Source organism: Antedon bifida, chromosome 11, assembly GCF_963402885.1.
Source record: "Antedon bifida chromosome 11, ecAntBifi1.1, whole genome shotgun sequence".
NCBI lineage: Eukaryota > Metazoa > Echinodermata > Crinoidea > Comatulida > Antedonidae > Antedon > Antedon bifida.
In genome coordinates, this window is record NC_136236.1 from 3,753,080 (window position 1) to 3,771,426 (window position 18,347).

General features: G+C 33.9%; 3 protein-coding genes across 3 annotated transcripts in view; 2 read left to right on the forward strand and 1 right to left on the reverse strand.

Moving 5' to 3' along the window:
• Positions 1-17,575, reverse strand: part of LOC144855798 (uncharacterized) — a 39,950-nt gene extending 22,375 nt beyond the window's left edge. Inside the window, exons 1-9 of the mRNA XM_078713737.1 lie at positions 17,476-17,575; positions 17,123-17,276; positions 16,341-16,504; positions 16,028-16,164; positions 15,772-15,875; positions 13,797-15,504; positions 12,500-12,607; positions 11,353-11,534; positions 10,552-10,666 (exon numbers count right to left, since the gene is read on the reverse strand). Of these exons, the coding sequence (XP_078569863.1) occupies positions 10,552-10,666; positions 11,353-11,534; positions 12,500-12,607; positions 13,797-15,504; positions 15,772-15,875; positions 16,028-16,164; positions 16,341-16,504; positions 17,123-17,276; positions 17,476-17,525 (2,722 nt within the window). The 5' untranslated portion in view covers positions 17,526-17,575. The remainder of the gene's footprint in view (positions 1-10,551; positions 10,667-11,352; positions 11,535-12,499; positions 12,608-13,796; positions 15,505-15,771; positions 15,876-16,027; positions 16,165-16,340; positions 16,505-17,122; positions 17,277-17,475) is intronic.
• LOC144855549 (superoxide dismutase [Cu-Zn]-like) lies at positions 387-4,012 on the forward strand. Its single transcript, XM_078713445.1, has 6 exons — positions 387-517; positions 721-816; positions 2,036-2,148; positions 2,325-2,497; positions 2,644-2,761; positions 3,158-4,012. Exons 1-6 carry the CDS (start codon positions 436-438, stop codon positions 3,275-3,277), a joined length of 702 nt encoding a protein of 233 aa, XP_078569571.1. The 5' UTR covers positions 387-435; the 3' UTR covers positions 3,278-4,012.
• LOC144855550 (uncharacterized) lies at positions 4,220-7,465 on the forward strand. Its single transcript, XM_078713446.1, has 4 exons — positions 4,220-4,400; positions 5,893-6,375; positions 6,654-6,681; positions 6,716-7,465. Exons 1-2 carry the CDS (start codon positions 4,332-4,334, stop codon positions 6,364-6,366), a joined length of 543 nt encoding a protein of 180 aa, XP_078569572.1. The 5' UTR covers positions 4,220-4,331; the 3' UTR covers positions 6,367-6,375; positions 6,654-6,681; positions 6,716-7,465.
• Positions 17,576-18,347: the final 772 nt, after the last annotated feature.

Genomic DNA, 18,347 nt, shown 5'->3' on the forward strand with positions numbered 1-18,347 from the left:
ATTCCTGGTTAAATGAGTATTTTGTTACAAATCGAAAGAATGTGGTAATGAGTTTTAAAATTTATAAAATATTCTTGCTACAAAGTTAAGAAGTTGTGCCAATAAAAAAGTTTATAAATCTTGAACGATTTATGTTGTAGTACTACTAGCCTAGCACAACTAGCCGTCGCGGACATTGAATAGGAGACCTGTAAAAGTGAACCACCTCAAAAACATTTCGTTGATGTTTTGTGAAATTATTATCAAAAGTTTGCGGAGACTAGGAAGTTTTATATTACAATTATTAATAGGTTTGTTTACCCCGGACCTATCCACGCGAAGAGAATACGACGACAATTTCCGTGTGTCGATCTATAAAAGCCCCGTATTGGTCTTTCAAATTCTAAAGTGTTATGTGGTTTGCAACATCTACAAGAGTTGGCGATTTCTTCTCTCATGATGCATTTTATAAATCGTGCGCTTCTGGCTGCCATGGTGATAATTTTTTCAACTTCTGCAGATTCCCAAGTAATGCCAGGTAAGAGCTAGATCACTTGGTATAATTATCAACTTTGGTTGATGCACGTAGGCCTAATTATTAAAAAATATATCGTCGTAATATAGAAAGATAATTCCATTACACAATGGATATATACAATGGAATTCCTGGCACGATACGCCAAACATTATTTTAAATATAAATATATGTTGTTACGATTATAACAACTGTTTTGTTTATAGATCGTATGACTTTGGTTGAAGAAGAAATGATTAAGCTCCGATACGACGTCGATCGATTGTTAGAGGTTCATAATTTACTCTCAAAACAAACGCAAGGTTAGGAAGCTGAAATAATATCATATTACTTGCCCCCTAGACATTAGTAAATGTACACTCTAAAGATATTTATCAACTAAAAGGCCTGATAAAATATCTGCTAGTAGTTTAAACTTGGTTCCTTCTATAGAACGCAACACAATAGGAGCAACGCAAGTAACATGTTCAATCATTTGAACCGTGGCTTGTGATTGGTCAAATTACGCTGCGCGTACATCATTGCATTGCGTCGTCGTCGTTGGTTCCCGTAAGAACACGCAGCGCAAGGACGTAGACACAACGCAAGCGAGTTGACCAATGACAAGTGACACTTCGGATGATCCATGCTTGGTTCATACTAGAACGCAAGGACGTAGACGCAACGCAAAATAAGAAAAGCGACAGTTCGAATAATTGATCGCTTGATTGGTCAAATTCCTTACGTTGTCTTACGTCGTTGTATTACGTCTCTAGTGGGAACCACGCATTACGTTCCGCATACGTCCTTGCGTTGCGTCTCTAGTAGTGGGAACCAAGCATTAGCTAACACCTAATAGCAGTATGCCAATATTGTAATTAAACATAAATAAAATGGAATAAAAAAGGCAATTTATTGACCCTTATTCATCATCCTAGCGAACAAACCGTCACAAATTAACGAAAACATTGTTTGGATTTTATTAAGTAAACTTAATTTTTTGTCACTTTAAACTTTGGAGGAGTATAATCAAAACATCGATTATAACGCGTGACTGGCCAATTTATTTTGGAATATGCTAAGTAAGTAATTGGGATGAGCGAGTATATTTCCGAAATCAATTGATCGGAATTTTAAAATCATTGACCTCCTTTCAAATTAGTTTCCATAACTGTCATTCATTTTTAAACTTCTAGGCCTAAAGTAACTCATCGAGAGGAGCTAACCATGACAATGTTTTGTCAACTTTTACACGGGGTTGAACAAACTATTTTCGTTTTTATTTACTTCAGAAAAAAAATGATTAAAAAGTGTTGGTCAGATTGGTCGGGAGGTCCTACAAAATTCTTTCGCCTTTTTTCTCTTCTGCTTCTATACCCCACCCCGCCCTTCCTAATTAGATTATTTGAATGTTAAAATTCAATCAAGGGTCCCCTCAACAGTTGTGCCATAATGTAGTGAGTTATTTTATTTTTCGTTGAATTAATTGAAAAGAATGAATTAAATCAAATTAGAAAGTAGGCGCATTTTTATTTTTTTAAGGTTTGGGTTTAACCGAACAGCCGGTTTACGGAAACTGCCGAATGATGCCGAACGTAGCGCTAGAAATTCGTTACTACCAACCAATCACCGGGTCGATTAATCTTCGACAAAATGTACGTCATTTTAAGTTACTCTTTGGCTTTGTATTAATCACCATTGCAAATTTGTGAAAATGTAAAGGCGATTTTTTTGTTTTAAATTGAGGACTAAAAAAATGAAAACAACAAAACTCCGATCGGCGTTTACCACTATATTGTTACGTCACAAAATTTAATTTTGATATTTTTAGACTTCAACTTCGGCTCTTGAAATAAAAGGATATCTTTATGGATTTCAACATTATTATTCACGACACGGATTTCACGTGCACGAACTAGGAGACATGACGAATGGTTGTAATTCAATGGGCGGCCATTACAATCCTCTCGGAAAAGCCCATGGGCCAAGAAATGCAAAAGAAAGGTGAGATCAAGGGACACCCACAAACTTCCCCTAAATAGAGGTGTTACCTGCATAAGGGCCGGTCGTAGTGTGTTTTTTTTAATTTTTCTAATTTGCATCGACATTTAAGTATTTAATTTTGTCCTAGCTTCTTGTTATATTTCCAGACACGTAGGGGACTTGGGTAACGTTGATGTGAGCGGTAAGGGAACTATTAACATCGGTATGGAAGAATCGATTGCTAAATTAACGGGAGAGAATTCGATCATTGGCCGAGGAATTGTGGTAAATATCTTATTACAAAAATGTACAAAAGTATTATGTAAAAATATGAACAAAGTTATAACATCTTAGTATCTACGACCTTTTTTTTGGAATTGCCACTAATATGATCAGTATTGGAAAAATTTCATTTAGCTTCGATTTTGTATAGATGACAAATTTCGTTTTTGTAAAAGCTTTTACAAAAACGAAATTTGTCATCTATGATCAGTATTGTTGAAATTAATTTGAAAATTCAATATGTTAAATATTAAGCTCTACACTACCAAACTAGTTTGACAAAAAAAGTGTGATGTGCCCAAATGGTAGTTGAGTTGAAATTGAAATATAATTTCAAAAATTTGATAAAGTGTAGAGTAGAGTGTTTATTTTAGTGTTGTCCTTTTTTTTACACCGAAGCTACACATGGGACGAGACGACTTGGGTACCGAAGACAATGTTGGTAGCCACACTACAGGAAACGCTGGTATGCGTTTGGCTTGTTGTGTTATTGGCATTTCAAATGGAGCAGACTGGTGAAAACAGTTATCGATATAGCGCCATCTATAATATCATTATGAGAAATAACCATCGAGGTATTATAATTATTATTACTATTTTATTATTGGCGTAGGAGTACGCCCTCTAGTCAATCTATAATACCTCGATGGAATTCACGCAAGAGACACCAAGTTTGCGCACGCGTACTCAAATGCATACGATATAAGTTAGTACGTTAAATAAGTTTAAGTCCACGGTTTCATGGCGGCTGATTTTGAATATTAAGAGAACCACGGTCCCCGCGAGGGTCTGGTTATTGGTATTAAGTTTATCACTTGTACACCGCAAATAATACTATGTCAGATGATATAATGTATAATAAATGTTTTCATTTTTTCATATAAAAACATTAGTTATAATATTTTAATATACAATTATTTGAACCAAAAGTATTAGCATAATCTTATTTTGATATTTATATTTATTTGTTTATGTTTTACAAAACGTTTTTAGTAGACTACAATTTAAAATAACAGACAACACTTATGTGTGTTGCTACCAATCACTAAAATTAACAATGTAAATAATTTTGCCTGAAAATAATAATTAATATTATATACAGTAGTTTAAAAATATTTACCTAAAATTAATTTGTAATATTTCATAATAGGACAGTGAAGAAATATTAAATAATGATCATTTATTGGTAAATATAAAATAAAACGTTTTTTCAATAAATGAATATTTTATCAGCGTACAAAGCGTTATTAATATTAAATATCAGCATAACGTTTGACACTGTAAGTCTCATGGGACTGAGCGACTGAAATTACGACCAATGCGATATGCGCATAAATTATACATAATCAGCTTTTCGTCTGACGATAACCATAGCAACGATCTATCAAAGGCTTTGTGCGACGGACATATCATTTGCAAAATGATAATTAATTACAGAGATGCGCAGTAACAACCCTGCACACAGATATATAATCGGCAGAAACGGTCGGGAAAGCGCCATGTGAACACGCTTTAGGCTTGAAAACGAAGCACATTATTTTGTCAACGTTTTTATACGTATATTCATATAAAAATGTATTCTAGGCTGTTACTTGTGTACGGGATCGTTGTCATTTTAGTGACGTCTGAAGCCATTCCAGTGGTATGTAGTGCTTTTATTATTATTACGATTGTTGCAGGTAGTGCAATGATTAATAGAGAATTCGACAATATCATTAAAAAACACATACATAATGTTACAATTTGTTAAGTAACTGTATAGGCTTAATATGTATATAATATGTACAACTACAAACATTTCTACATTTTAAAGAGTGTATTTTGTGATACCTTTATTAATCTGTGAAAACAACGCAATGCGCATGCGTTGACTCACATCGATAAGATACCTGTTTTTTTTACGAAATAATATTAAACGCAAGGTAATGTTTCTATTATATGGATTTAGATATAAATTTATGAAATACCTAATAAAAACCGTTGTATAAGATTTGCAGATATTATGTATGATAAATATATAGTATTGCTCTCAATAATATTTATGGCGCCATTCATGACAAATACAAGATCAAAGCACCCGTACATCTCAAAAAGTTAGTGAGGTTCTGTATATATCCGTATATCGTTATGCGTGACGATAGGAGGCCCAAGTTACGTTATACCCCGGTAAAATGGTTCACTACTCAACCAAAGTGCGATATTGTAATTGGGCAATGAAGCCAACTTAGCCGGCAAGTAACGGACCCGGCAAAGTCGCGCATGGTGTACTGTACGGTCCAAAAGCCACTGTATTATCATGGCCAATTTACACAGACGAGCGGAAGCCGTGTAGCTTGTCCCACGTGAATTTGTATCTACTATCCGAGCGCGGGTTCCCGCTCGACTGCCGCCCACGTTTAGTATAAATCGTCATAAGAAATAACAGATTCTATGTTAGTTTTATTTTCCGCTTACCGTTACCGCTCGTCTGTGTAAATTGGCCTTTACCATCAACATTTAAACGCGCGTGTAGGCCTACAATGATATCTCTATGATGGTGTCACTGAGAAACAGACCTATTAAAATACACAGTAATTGCAAAGCATTAATTCTTCTCAATTTAATAGAAATGTAATTTGACACAAGGCCATGCTAGTGTGTTTAAATGAAAAATCGAAATTTAATTGTTCTGTTGTGGGCTCGCGGTCTTAAGTACATTTTGCATTGTGTAGAGAGAACGTGGTCTCTGTTTTCCCGATTACAGCAGACAGCAGTCAGAACAAAGTTTAATGATGAACAACACGATACATGTTAATTAGTTTTACCGACTCGAGGTTTTGTATGTTAATGTCAATGTACTGCGGCAAATACATTAATTATATTGATCTCAGAAATTGATTTTTTTTAAAACCATTACATTCCCAGTTCATGGAAAACATTGTAATTTAGTATATAATGGACGAACAAATTTGGAATAAAGTATTATTAGGTTTATTTAACAACACTAACATTTTATTATTAGACAATATTTCTTAAAATAATGTTTACTATAAAATAAGAATGGTATACAGTTGTATAGGGCAGGTAATGTTTATTTTGAGAACAATGATTCTCTATGGGTTGTAGGCCTAATACATAATGTCTGTCTATTATAGAATAAAGATGAGTTGGTTAATAGACGGCGCAGAGGGAGCGACGGCGGCGGTGGTTTGCTTCGGGAGAAACGAATGGATGAAGTGGTAATGGCCGCGGCGGACAACCAGGAGCTGAACCGCGTTAAAAGATTGGATCCGCTTCTTTTCATCGATCAGCACCCTGAATTAGGCCCATTGATTAAAGAATTCATGAAAAACCAAGACAAAAAACGAAACAACCGTGAACGTCGCATGGTGGCGGACAACCAGGAGCTGAACCGCGTTAAAAGATTGGATCCGCTTCTTTTCATCGATCAGCACCCTGAATTAGGCCCATTGATAAAAGAATTCATGAAAAACCAAGACAAAAAACGAAACAACCGTGAACGTCGCATGGTGGAGGATCCGGCCTTATTCAAACGAAGTATTCATTCAATGGCCGAACTTCAGAGGGATGCAAAGATGAAGAGGATTAAGAAGATGGACCTCATTTGAATATGACAGGTGGGGACTAACAAATTGAGAATAATGTAATAATACGCTGTAATAATATTGATGTGATGATGATGGTGGTGACGATGACGACGTTGATGATGATGACGATGATGATCGACAATGATGATGATAACGATGACGACGAGGATTGACGAAAATGATGATGATGGTGACGATGATTGACGAAGATGATTGACGAAGATGATTGACGAAGATGATGACGACAATGATGATGAAGTGTAGTGTTACATTACGATTATTGCATTCATTTTAATTTTTCATTACAGAACTAAACGTAGCTCTCCATACACGGTTCACTGATTTGCGTGTCGTCGCTTCTCTGAGTCAACACATTTTGCTGCTGTATTCGGCGAAGCGTGACGAAACGATGAATAATTTACACACTATGTATTAATATTAAAATAGATTTTTATTAAAATTGTAAACAAAATATGAATGTCCTCTTTTTCACCTAATGTTAACTGTACCCTATTGTTGTGAAAAGTTCGTTTTTCCCTGACATTTTTGTCTGCGATCACACGCAGAGGAACAGGCCACTGGGAGTGACAAGTGCAATACATTGTATAAAATACAACAAGTAATTTTGAATGTGAAATATTTAGAGATTTTGAGAATAGATTGTTTTGTAGATTTAGACGATTTTTTGGATGTTTTTAATAATAATTATGAGAACAATAGAATGTGTACTCAAAAGGAAAAAAAACGTTTTTAAAGTGCTTTGTTTATAATAGGCTCTTAGAGCGAGTTGTAATAATTATCATATATTTTTATGATTGAAACCAAATGAAAAGTAGTACGTAAAATATGACAAAAGAAAATGTGTTCATAATTGTAACAAAAAATGCACTTCACTCCTCGGCGTGTAAAAAAGCTGATAATATGGTACAGTTTTTGTACGCGTAATTCTATGTTTATTGATGCGTTTCACTGCCTCAAATTTGTAGAGGTATTGTTTATTTACACACTCCTCGTGCGTAAAAAATCTGATAATACGGTACAGTTTTTGTACGCGCAATTCTGTGTTTATTGATGCGTGTCACTGCCTCACATTTGTAGAGGTATTGTCTATGTACAAGAAGCACTAGTTTATGTATGCTAGACGGTATGACTAACATTTCTAAATGAAAATATGGTGTGAACGCCACACCCAACACAATGGATAATTTTAAATGAATAGTTGGGGTAGATACATATGCCTTATGGATCACAATTGTTTGGTTTGGTTTACTATACCAGGTTAAATTAAAATTCTGGTAATATATTAATTAAAATTAGGACAATCTCGTAAAAATTTAAGAAACAAATACTTTTTTTTCCGTATGGAATGCTTTTATAGTACTGTTTTCTAAAGAATAAACGCAAAAAGGAGTTTGATATTGTAATATTTGGTAACTAAAACGTTTAACTGGACGTAAAGTCATATTTTTTTCAGAAGTACAGATCTGTTTTTAACTGTATGTTTTATAATTGTACGCTAGAAGTAAGATAATTTATTTATTGATGTAAGTTATTTATCACTGTAAGTTGATTTGGTAACCATTACAATAATTTCTGTTCTGTAATTATCTGTAATAATTTAGTGAACAAGTTGTTATATTTTACCAGGGAAGAGTTCACTTTACTTTACTAATAGTTTTACCACCGGGAATTAGGCATCCTCATATTGGACAGTTATTATTAATAACAGGTGTTTATATAATTGTTTACATTAAGAATTATTAATATTTTATAAGATCATCGTGTAGTAGTATATTTAATTTCTTGGTACTTAATTATAATCTTAGAAAAGTACAAAGTTCACACACAATTACTGTAACTGAATTGACAATTACATATTTTCTGCACAACTAAAAAAAATCTGTGTTTCTATTACTTCTGGAGATTTTCTACGATATCTTATGCGAGGTTTTATCAAAATAAAAATGATTGGTGCGATGATGACGTCATGATGAGAGCTGTTGATGGTGACAAATCCGATCACAATATGCCATATTGCCGCAGTCCTGTGTGAAAACCCCTTAAGACGCGAAAAGGACGTAAGCGCAACTTGCGTTGCGACATACGCCCTTTGATGATACGATTTAGACTCTGTTACTGACGAAAAAAGTTGCCATACTGATTAGATAAAAATGTTTTTGTCTGTATGAATCCGTGTACAGCTGTGTACAGGAGGCAATATATAACCGACCTAAATATTGATTTATTTTATGATAGCTACAGAAGAGAGCTTAGAGATATCAATACTACAAAACAGCTATCTCGACGACGAGGTTGTCGACGTTTAATTCGTAGACGCAGTTAAAAACGACGACACGTTTTCGTTGAAGAGAACGAATTTTACCAAAGACGGCGATAATATTGCTGACGAATACGAAAAAATATAAATGTTAATTTACAAAAATGGTCACATAGACAACGAGGTTGTCGACGTAGACGATGTTGTCGTAGACGCAATTAAAGACGACGACACGTTTTCGTTGAAGATGCAACGACTTTTACTAAAGACAACGACTTTTACTAAAGACAACGACACTACTGCTAACGAAGACGACGAAATATAATGTTAACTTACAAAAATGGTCACATAGACGAGGTTGTCGACATAGTCAACATTGAAGTCGAATATGCAGTTAAGGACGACGACGCGTTTTCGTTGAAGACAAACGACTTTTATCAATGACGACGACACTGACGAAGACGACGTTGTTGATATTACACTGTTGTAAAACAAATAAGACGATATTAACCACGACGATATTGACGATGAAAGATATTGACGTCATCAAAGAGCTGCTGTCGACGACGACAACTCTATTGCATGCGTCCACGACGAAGTTCACTCCGCACAATACATTGATATTTAAAAAAAACATATATTTATTCAACCAATCACATTCATAACAGTATTTTTCTTTGTATTTATAAATCCAAGAAAGCAGTATTAAAAATTAAAATACAAGTTTATACCAACGACAACATTTATTATTTATTTTTTCCTGTTTTTTGCTTAAGATTAAATAATGAATCTAATATTTCTATATCAAAATATTATTATTATAAATTTAATTATTTATTATTTACTAAACAAATTAAGCTGTTGACTTGCCAACAAGAATATCATTTATATCATTTTAATTATTATTTTAATTTATAACATTAAAAAAAAATCTCCTAGATAGTAAATCATAAATATGTTTTTTTCTTTAAACAATTATGGAACAATGAAACCAAAAACAATCTTATATATATTTTTATTTATTATAAATATTTGTATATTATTAAATCTGCATCCTTATCACACAAAACTAACCATTTTATTTTCAAAAAACATTATGTAACCTAGCTTAATAACAACTAATGTTATAGCTGTATGTTTGTATTTCCTTATATAGCTCTTTTTAAATTGCACATATTTTTTTATAATTGAAAATAATTTTTTCTAAATATTCTTTATTTTAAACATTGCACAATATTTTGTTTCTTTCTTTATACGTCTTTTATATGCTTTAAAAACTGTGCTCAAAACTCATAAATGTGCGTTCTACGCAAAAATAAATGTATCGTAAAAATCATTTACAGTTATGACAAGTTGATAGTTTTAAGATTTAAAAGGAAGGTAAAAAAAAACAAGAGGGGAAGCACTGAAAAGATGTAATAATGGCAGTAAAAATAGTACTACAGCATATACCATACACATTTTTAATAATAATATTTAGGGGACACCCTATTAAGGGGACACTATCCTGCCCTATTTAGGGGACACTATCCTGCCCTATTAAGGGGACACTATCCTGCCCTATTTAGGGGACACTATCCTGCCCTATTTAGGGGACACTATCCTGCCCTATTTAGGGGACACTATCCTGCCCTATTAAGGGGACACTATCCTGCCCTATTTAGGGGACACTATCCTGCCCTATTATATTATTACATTTTTTAACATTACAGCCAACCCTATTCAGGGTACACTTTGTTTGGTTCCAAAAGGTGTCCCCTTAATATAAAAATTTATATTTTTATAAAATCATAAATTGTAAGGAAAAATCACGTTATTAGTAACATGTGATGATTTTGTTAGTAGGTTTTGTATCAACAATAGTGCAATTTTTTTTGGGATGTAATTCTACATCATTTGTGTTATAATGAATCGTTTTAATTACCTACCATCTTGTCTTCTTGATTTCTGTTGACGAATATATTTAGAGATTTCCAGGATGTTTGTATCGGACATGTTTAGAAGTTGTCGCCGACTGCTAGGACACTGATGGCGTCTAGATATCTATGTAAAAAATACAATAATTAATTACTATCAGCATACATACAGTACACTAATATTATACATTCAATTAATATAGGTTTGAACCCTTGCCGGTATTATGGCTACGTAATTACGGTTCCACTGTCTTAACCGCTCGGTCACTCACTTACAAAAAAGGACATTGATGCCGCCTTGATATCTATGTACATAATACAATAATTAATTAATATCAGCATACATACAGTACACTAATATTATACATTCAATAAATACAGGTTTGAACCCTTGCCGATATTATGGCTACGTAATTACGGTTCCACTGTCTTAACCGCTCGGTCACTCACTCACTCACAAAAAGGACACTGATGCCGCCTTGATATCTATGTACATAATACAATAATTAATATCAGCATACATACAGTAGACTAATATTATACATTCAATCAATATAGGTTCGAATCCTTGCCGATATTATGGCTACGTAATTACGGTTCCACTGTCTTAATCGCTCGGCCACTCACTCACAAAAAAAAACCTACTTATTATATTTACATCAGCGTAACGGCTATGAGTGCCTACTGGCTAACCCCAGGGGCCCCAAAGCATGACCAGCCCCAAAGCATGACCAGCCTCAATACAGCTACCCAGCCCTTTAGGAGTGCTACACCATAAGCTTTTCCCACTGCATCACACCACTGTATATTTACCTTAACATCTTGTCTAGAATGAGAAATTTCTTGGGTGTTTTTCTCACCAACACTAAAGATATCATCTTCATCATCATCATTATCACCATCATCATCATCATCTCTGTTATTGTCATATTCATCATTTTCGTCTACTGAGCAATCTTGTTCCATTCTTTCAAATTTCTCGCTCTCTACGCTTCCTATAAAATAACAAAATAACACATTGAGTGTACTATAGTACAAATTAAATACGAAATAATAAAAAGGGCAAAGTTTCTCACATAAAATTTCCGAATATGATAATAGAGTTCAATCTAATATAGCGCACAATACAGGGCTCTTCTAAGCACTGAACAATCAACAGAAACTATTTTAAAGAAAATCAATTAAAAAGATGGGATTTTTTGTTTGAATGTGGCGAGTGATTCAACTTTCTTGATTGAGTTTGAAATTATAAATAAAAAAGTATTGGAAAATTCCTGCTTTTTTCAACATAAAATTTATCATTTTGTTTTTGTTATAATTTTGATCTTTAAAGTAGTTTTATGGTATAACAATCAGAAATCAATATTAATATCATAAAGTACAATGCAATAAATAACACATGTTTATAAAATGCATCTGTTTTTCTAATTACTTTTACTAAATAATGAACATGAACAAAATCATAAAACATATTTTTTATAAAGTACAGCAAGTTATCTGTAGATTATCTTTTAAATTAATTTTTGGGATGGAACAACCTGATCTTGTATGGGTAACAAGAAAAATAATTCCTATAAAATTTATATATCTAAAGATTACAGTAGGTCAGAGGTCAGTAACAATCCATATTAGTACCAGTAAAGGCCAAATATAGTTCTATGAAATCACCAAAGAAAAACACAGCAGCACGAGACTGTTACAGTTGTTGACTTTTTAAATTTTCCTTGTCCATAAGGTTTTTAATGTTTGTTTTATATTTTTAGTATGTACATACAATGCTTTGCGCTTTTGCTGCTTTTTGTATTATATTTTTATACCGAAATAAACAAAAAAATAAATTAATTCCCTTGGTATTCAATAATTTTCTGAGAATCATGAGATTTTCAGGAAAATATTTAATCATTTACAGAAAATATGTTTTTGTTTATCTGTTTATTGAATTTTGTTTGTTTACACATACGTTCAAGTTGCAGCTTTGAAACGTCAATACTCTCTTGAGAGCTCTCTAGCTGTGAGTCATCGGTATCAGGGTATTTCAAGATAATATTACTTGACATCAGTTTTTCACCTATTTGAAAAATAAACATTGTTATTAAATCTATATTAAAAAAAACAAACTTTATTTTATTCATAATACAGTAGAACCCATAAGAAAGGGTCAAAAAGAAAGTCAATTCACACAGACGAGCAGTAACAGTATTAAAAATATAGAAACGGTTTTTGCTCTGGACACATACAGATTCTTGTGGGACAAGCTACGTGATTTTCCGCTTGACCGTTACCGCTCGTCTATGTAAATTGGCCTTAATGGTGGTGTTCCTGGACAAGGGTTAGTCGTAGTTTTATGCAATGCATCAATATTTATTTTAAAAGGCTTCCATTTACAACATTTGTTTGTGGAGCCTAGAACATGGTAAACAGTGTTAATTATAGCTTAGAGCCATCTTTTAATAACATGCATTAATCAAGAAAGATGCCTATGTTACCAAACAAGACAATGCTTAAAGTGATATTTAGTAAATTAAACACACACTGCTAATATACAAAGAGTGCACTCACCAAGTGACTAGGTGTAAGTTAACAATAACAATATATAATGTATATAATGTATAAAGGTTATTCATTAACTGCACTTACCATCATATCTTATTACTAAAGAAAATTGAGCTGCCATATTTTAATTAAAGCGTGCATGACATTTTAAAGTAACTTGTAACTTTAATTACAATCACTTAATTTCAAGTTGATTTGTAAATTGACATGCATTTAACATTTATTAATATGGTAATAGGCAGCGTTGTGAACCTTAAAGATGTATTGTCCCCCTGAAAAAATAATTCTTAAACAATTTTTTGTTGAATATTCCATATTAATGTAACATAATAGTTATCCACTTTGACCAAAAATTGGATCGAAAAAAATTCTATTTACCTGAAAAAAATGTGATTTAAAGCAAAAAATTGTCAAATTATCTGCCAGCCAATGGATTTTTGTTTATTTTGTCATTTTATAAGTGAAAACATTATTTTTTTCCCCCTATTTTTCTATGGAAGTGATTAACTTGATTAAAACTACAAAATAACATATTCAAAGTCTGATTTAATTAATTTTCAAATTTGTGGATTTGGTGTAGTTGCTGAGGCTATCACAATAATGACTTGTTTGTGAGCATGCTGATAGTTTAAGTGTTAGCTATCTATTCACATAAGTAACAATATATCTGCTACCCTTTTGAATAAACTAAAATGTTTACTGACCTTGGGTTGATGTACGTATCTCTGGTGAGTTTTCATCAAGAAAGCTTAGAAAAATTCCCTCTTCATCTTCTGAGCTGGTGGTATCAGGGTTAGTAGTAAGGCTGTGATGTCTCTTCAATGTTCCAGTCGAATTAGTAGCTGCATGAGTGGCCGTGCTTAGGTCAGAATAAGATAAACTTTTCGACAGGCCTCTGAAGGATTTTCTCTTCGGTTTTGCTTTATTGCTTTTGGAGTTTTTCTTATTGGAGAAGTTTTTCCTCACATTAGATCTATCTGCAGAAGTGTTCTTTTCATTTTGATTTCTTGCATGTTGTTGTGAAACAACCATGTCCACATTTTGTGGATGTGACTTCTCTGCTACTAGTGATGTCTTCTGTTCCTTCCTTGATGTCATCTTTCTATCTTTGTTTTTAAATGTCCTTTTGTTTCTTCTAAATTGTAACATCGCCACATCTTGGGAAGTTTTTGCGTAGCAATCCATATTAGAGGATCTTGCATTACAACCCTTTTTATCAGGTCGAAGCCTCTGAGAATGTCTCACAGGAAGATCCAATCTTCTTTGTTGGTTTATAGTCAAATCAACATTTGTATCAGTATCATAACTACTAGCGTCTTGTCTACGATTGTCTTCTCTATAACTTTCTTTTCTACGAGCATTTTCTCTACCACTATCTTGTCTATGGACATCTTCTCTACCACTATCTTGTCTACGAACATCTTCTCTACCACTATCTTGTCTACTAACATCTTCTCTACCACTGTCTTGTCTACGAACATCTTCTCTACCACTGTCTTGTCTACGAGAGTCTTTTCTACCATTATCTTGGCTACGAACATCTTCTCTACCACTTTCTTGTCTACGAACATCTTCTCTACCACTGTCTTGTCTACGAGAGTCTTCTCTACCATTATCTTGTCTACGGACATCTTCTCTACCACTTTCTTGTCTACGAACGTCTTCTCTACTACCCTCTTGTCTACGAGCGTCTTCCCTGCTACCCTCTTGTCTATTAGCATCCTGACTACTAGATTTAATGAGCGGAACAATGGTCGCAATTGGTGAGGGTTTCTTAATAACCGATTCCTTTGACCATCTGGCAAATGATGCCGACACAATAGGAGAGATTGAAGGAGTAGATGATGTTAGTGGATGCACTGAACTGGTATGCTCATGCTGATACATACCACTATACAGTTGCTGGTTAGTCAGAGGATGGTTCATGCTACTGGGCATACTTGGAGCTAACTGAGGCTGCGTAGGCCAACATGATTGAGCAACCGGGTTCGTATGGTAGAGCGCAGGTGGTAACGCTGTACAGAGTGGTTGAGGCTGTTGAAATCCTTGCTGTAAAGAATATGGATAAACTCCTCTTGCAACTGGTTGGCCCCTTTCTGATGACACTTGAGGGATTGAAGATGGCACCTTTGGATCTGAAGACATTGAAGACACATCTTTGCCATCACAATGCTTACACTGTTTATCCACATCAACATTCTTTTCTTTGTTGAACTGTTCTTGCTGCTGTTGTAGGGTTTTCAAATGCTCCTCATTTGACAGTTGTTGGTTCTTTTGAAGTTGTTCCAGCTGCGTCTTTGTTGTCTGTTTCTGTTCATTGTAGGCTTCTTTTAGGAATAGCATGACCTTCTCATCTCTTGCCTGCTGAGCGGTCTCCAACTGGAACTCCAGAAGTTTAATCTTAGCGTCACGCTGTGTTTAAAATACAATGAAGAAGTCAAGCATAAAATTAAATACCTTAATAATAATTATATATATTTTACATTACAAAATAAATTATAATTGATATTGATCTTTTTATAACTCTATTTCATATCTTTTTATAACTCTATTTCATATCTTTTATATCCAATCACAATACCTGTACATTGATTGCAATAAAAGAATTTTTAATTCATTTTACATCACAATTATATGCATTGAGAATAAGTAATAACTACACTATAATGGGATACTTACAGTTGCAATAATCTCTCTTAGCTCAGATGTGGTCAGTCGCTGCTTATGGTCAGTTTGAATAGCCTCAAGTAGCCGTTGATAATGCAAAGACAGACCTTCATTGACTGCAAAAAAAAAAAAAGGAATTTTTTAAATTTGTCAGTTCCTGTTCATGTTTATGAATTAGATTTACTACAAAATAAACGTGACTATGGCCTACAAACGTTGCCTGTCCAACAATCATACATAGTTCTCAATAGAAAATGTAAATACTTACTTTTATCAATAAGCATGGCTGATTGGTCAGCACTATCCGACAAGTTTCTATTGACGCTGTCTTTAATAATCTGTACGGCTGATTTGACATCATCTGAACAATCCTTAACAAGTGATACAAACGTATTTAGTAGGTCTCTGAAAAATAAAATAATAAATCTGAATAACCAAATTCTACACTCTTTTCCCAGTGAGAGAAGGCTTGCCTTCAACTGCTATATTATTATTTATCATTTGCTATTATAAGTAGTATGCCTAACACAACAACATTTTGTATTTACGGTAGGTTCCCTGGGTCTATTATTGGAACTTACCTGTTGTCTTTTTCTTTTGCTTTTTGTTTGTTAACCTCTAAGTGTTCAAGATAATCTGTTGTTCGTTTCGATGACTTAGGTCTTTCATTACTGTAAGGTGCATCTCTTTGAAATAAAGGACCCTTAGACATGTATTTTCTGTAATATCTCTGACTTGAGGAATTCTGCAAAGGAGATTAGATACTATTAAATACTATTATTAGACACTATTAATATTATAAAAACTTTAATGTTATGATTCTTATATATATTATGTAAACAATTTATATAGTTTGGCAAGAAATGTTAAGATTGCAGCAATACTTCACTGGCATTATTCACCATACATTCATACTTAAGCCTTGTCTACACTATCAAACTTTATATGACAAAAAAATGTGATGTGCCCATATATGGACAATACAATAATTATGTCATATCACTATAATACTTGAGCATATCACTACCATATTTGGGCACATCACACTTTTTTTGTCTAACTAGTTTGACAGTGTAGACAGAGCTTTAGACAAAGAAAAATGTAAGGGACGAAACAAAGTTTTCTCTGAATGGTGATGTCCTCTGATTTCATGAAGTGCCCGCTACTATAGGTATTTCCCATAGCAGGATTTTACTTTATATTTCATTGTTTTCCCCTTGTTTATTTCATGAAGTTCCCTGAATAGGGTGTCACATAGCAGGGGTTTGACATTATATCTCACTTAAGTGTGATTAGTGAATACAGCTACTGGACCATAGAAAAAGTTACTACTCTGTACAGTTGGATAACTAAATGTACATACTTCAGATGGCTGGGAGCAAGACTGTGAAAACTTTTGTGAGTACACATCATACGATCCTTGAGAGTTGTCTATTTGTGAACTATTTTCACTTTGTTCACTTGACTGAAAAGCTGAATCATTGAAATCTCTGCGGTAGACTTGTTGTAATATTTGTCTGAAAATAAAACAATATTATAGTTGATACTAACAACATGGTTTTATGTGGGATAACTGCAAAACTTGCAAAATATTGTTAATTACTTATATATTATTAGCTAGATTAATAATTTATTAATAGGTAAACAGACAAATATCATTAATTAATACTTGGCAGGTTTTTTAGATTTTAATTATTAAATGTTGATATCACTTACCCAGGATTTGATGTAAACAATTCCTTTCGACTAACTTTGTTGTTAAACATGTTTCTATACAAAAATTAAAAGAAATATAATTATAAATTCACAGACACTTTTACCACCAAACCAAAGGCAAAAGTACCTTATTATTACTATTACTAGGCATAGTAGTTAGGCGCTACTAACTAGCTAGGCCCACCTAATGCACTTGTCAATTGTATGACCCACTATACGACCCCCGGGAGAGGTGCGTCATGGGTGCGTCATTTTCAAATAATTACTGACGCAGGGGTGCGTCAAAAATCCTAGATGGTACGTCACATCAATGAACAAGGTGTGTCGATGTCCGTCACTTTACCACCCACCATATCATAAACAACATGGTCACAGTGAATCAAAATGGGTGCGTCATGGTCACCTAAAGGTAAGTCACATTTTTGACGCACGGGTGCGTCATGGTATTCAATGGTATGACGCACATCGGACAAATGACACACCTCTCCCGGGGGTCATATAGTGGGTCATACAATTGACAAGTGCATAATGCATGCTTGTCTAGTTGCTACACTAGCTAGGGCCTAGCTCACTAACCTGAATGCCTAGCTAGGTCTAGCCTAGTAGAGTAGGCCTAGTTAACCTAGGGCCTAGTCTAATAATAGCTAGCTAGGCCTAGCTCTAGCCCAGGCTGGGTTGCCAGCATGCAGCAGCAGGTGAGAGGGGGATCAACAACCCTCATTCATTTCTAAAGGAAGAGGACTTTCATTCGGTTAGAAAAAGACACCCATTCTTAAATTAGTTATATTCCTAAAATATTTTATAAAACAGTCGAATATTATAGCCTATTAATTAGCCTAAATTATTACCAAAAAAATGATCGTCTGCCCATG

Coding starts and splice junctions, on each gene's coding strand:
- LOC144855550 (XM_078713446.1), top strand. CDS start 4,332: ATGTATTCTAGGCTGTTACTTGTGTACGGGATCGTTGTCATTTTAGTG. Junction 4,401..5,892: donor CGTCTGAAGCCATTCCAGTG/GTATGTAGTGCT, acceptor TGTCTATTATAG/AATAAAGATGAGTTGGTTAA.
- LOC144855549 (XM_078713445.1), top strand. CDS start 436: ATGATGCATTTTATAAATCGTGCGCTTCTGGCTGCCATGGTGATAATT. Junction 817..2,035: donor ACTCTCAAAACAAACGCAAG/GTTAGGAAGCTG, acceptor TATTTTTTTAAG/GTTTGGGTTTAACCGAACAG. Junction 2,762..3,157: donor TCATTGGCCGAGGAATTGTG/GTAAATATCTTA, acceptor TTTACACCGAAG/CTACACATGGGACGAGACGA.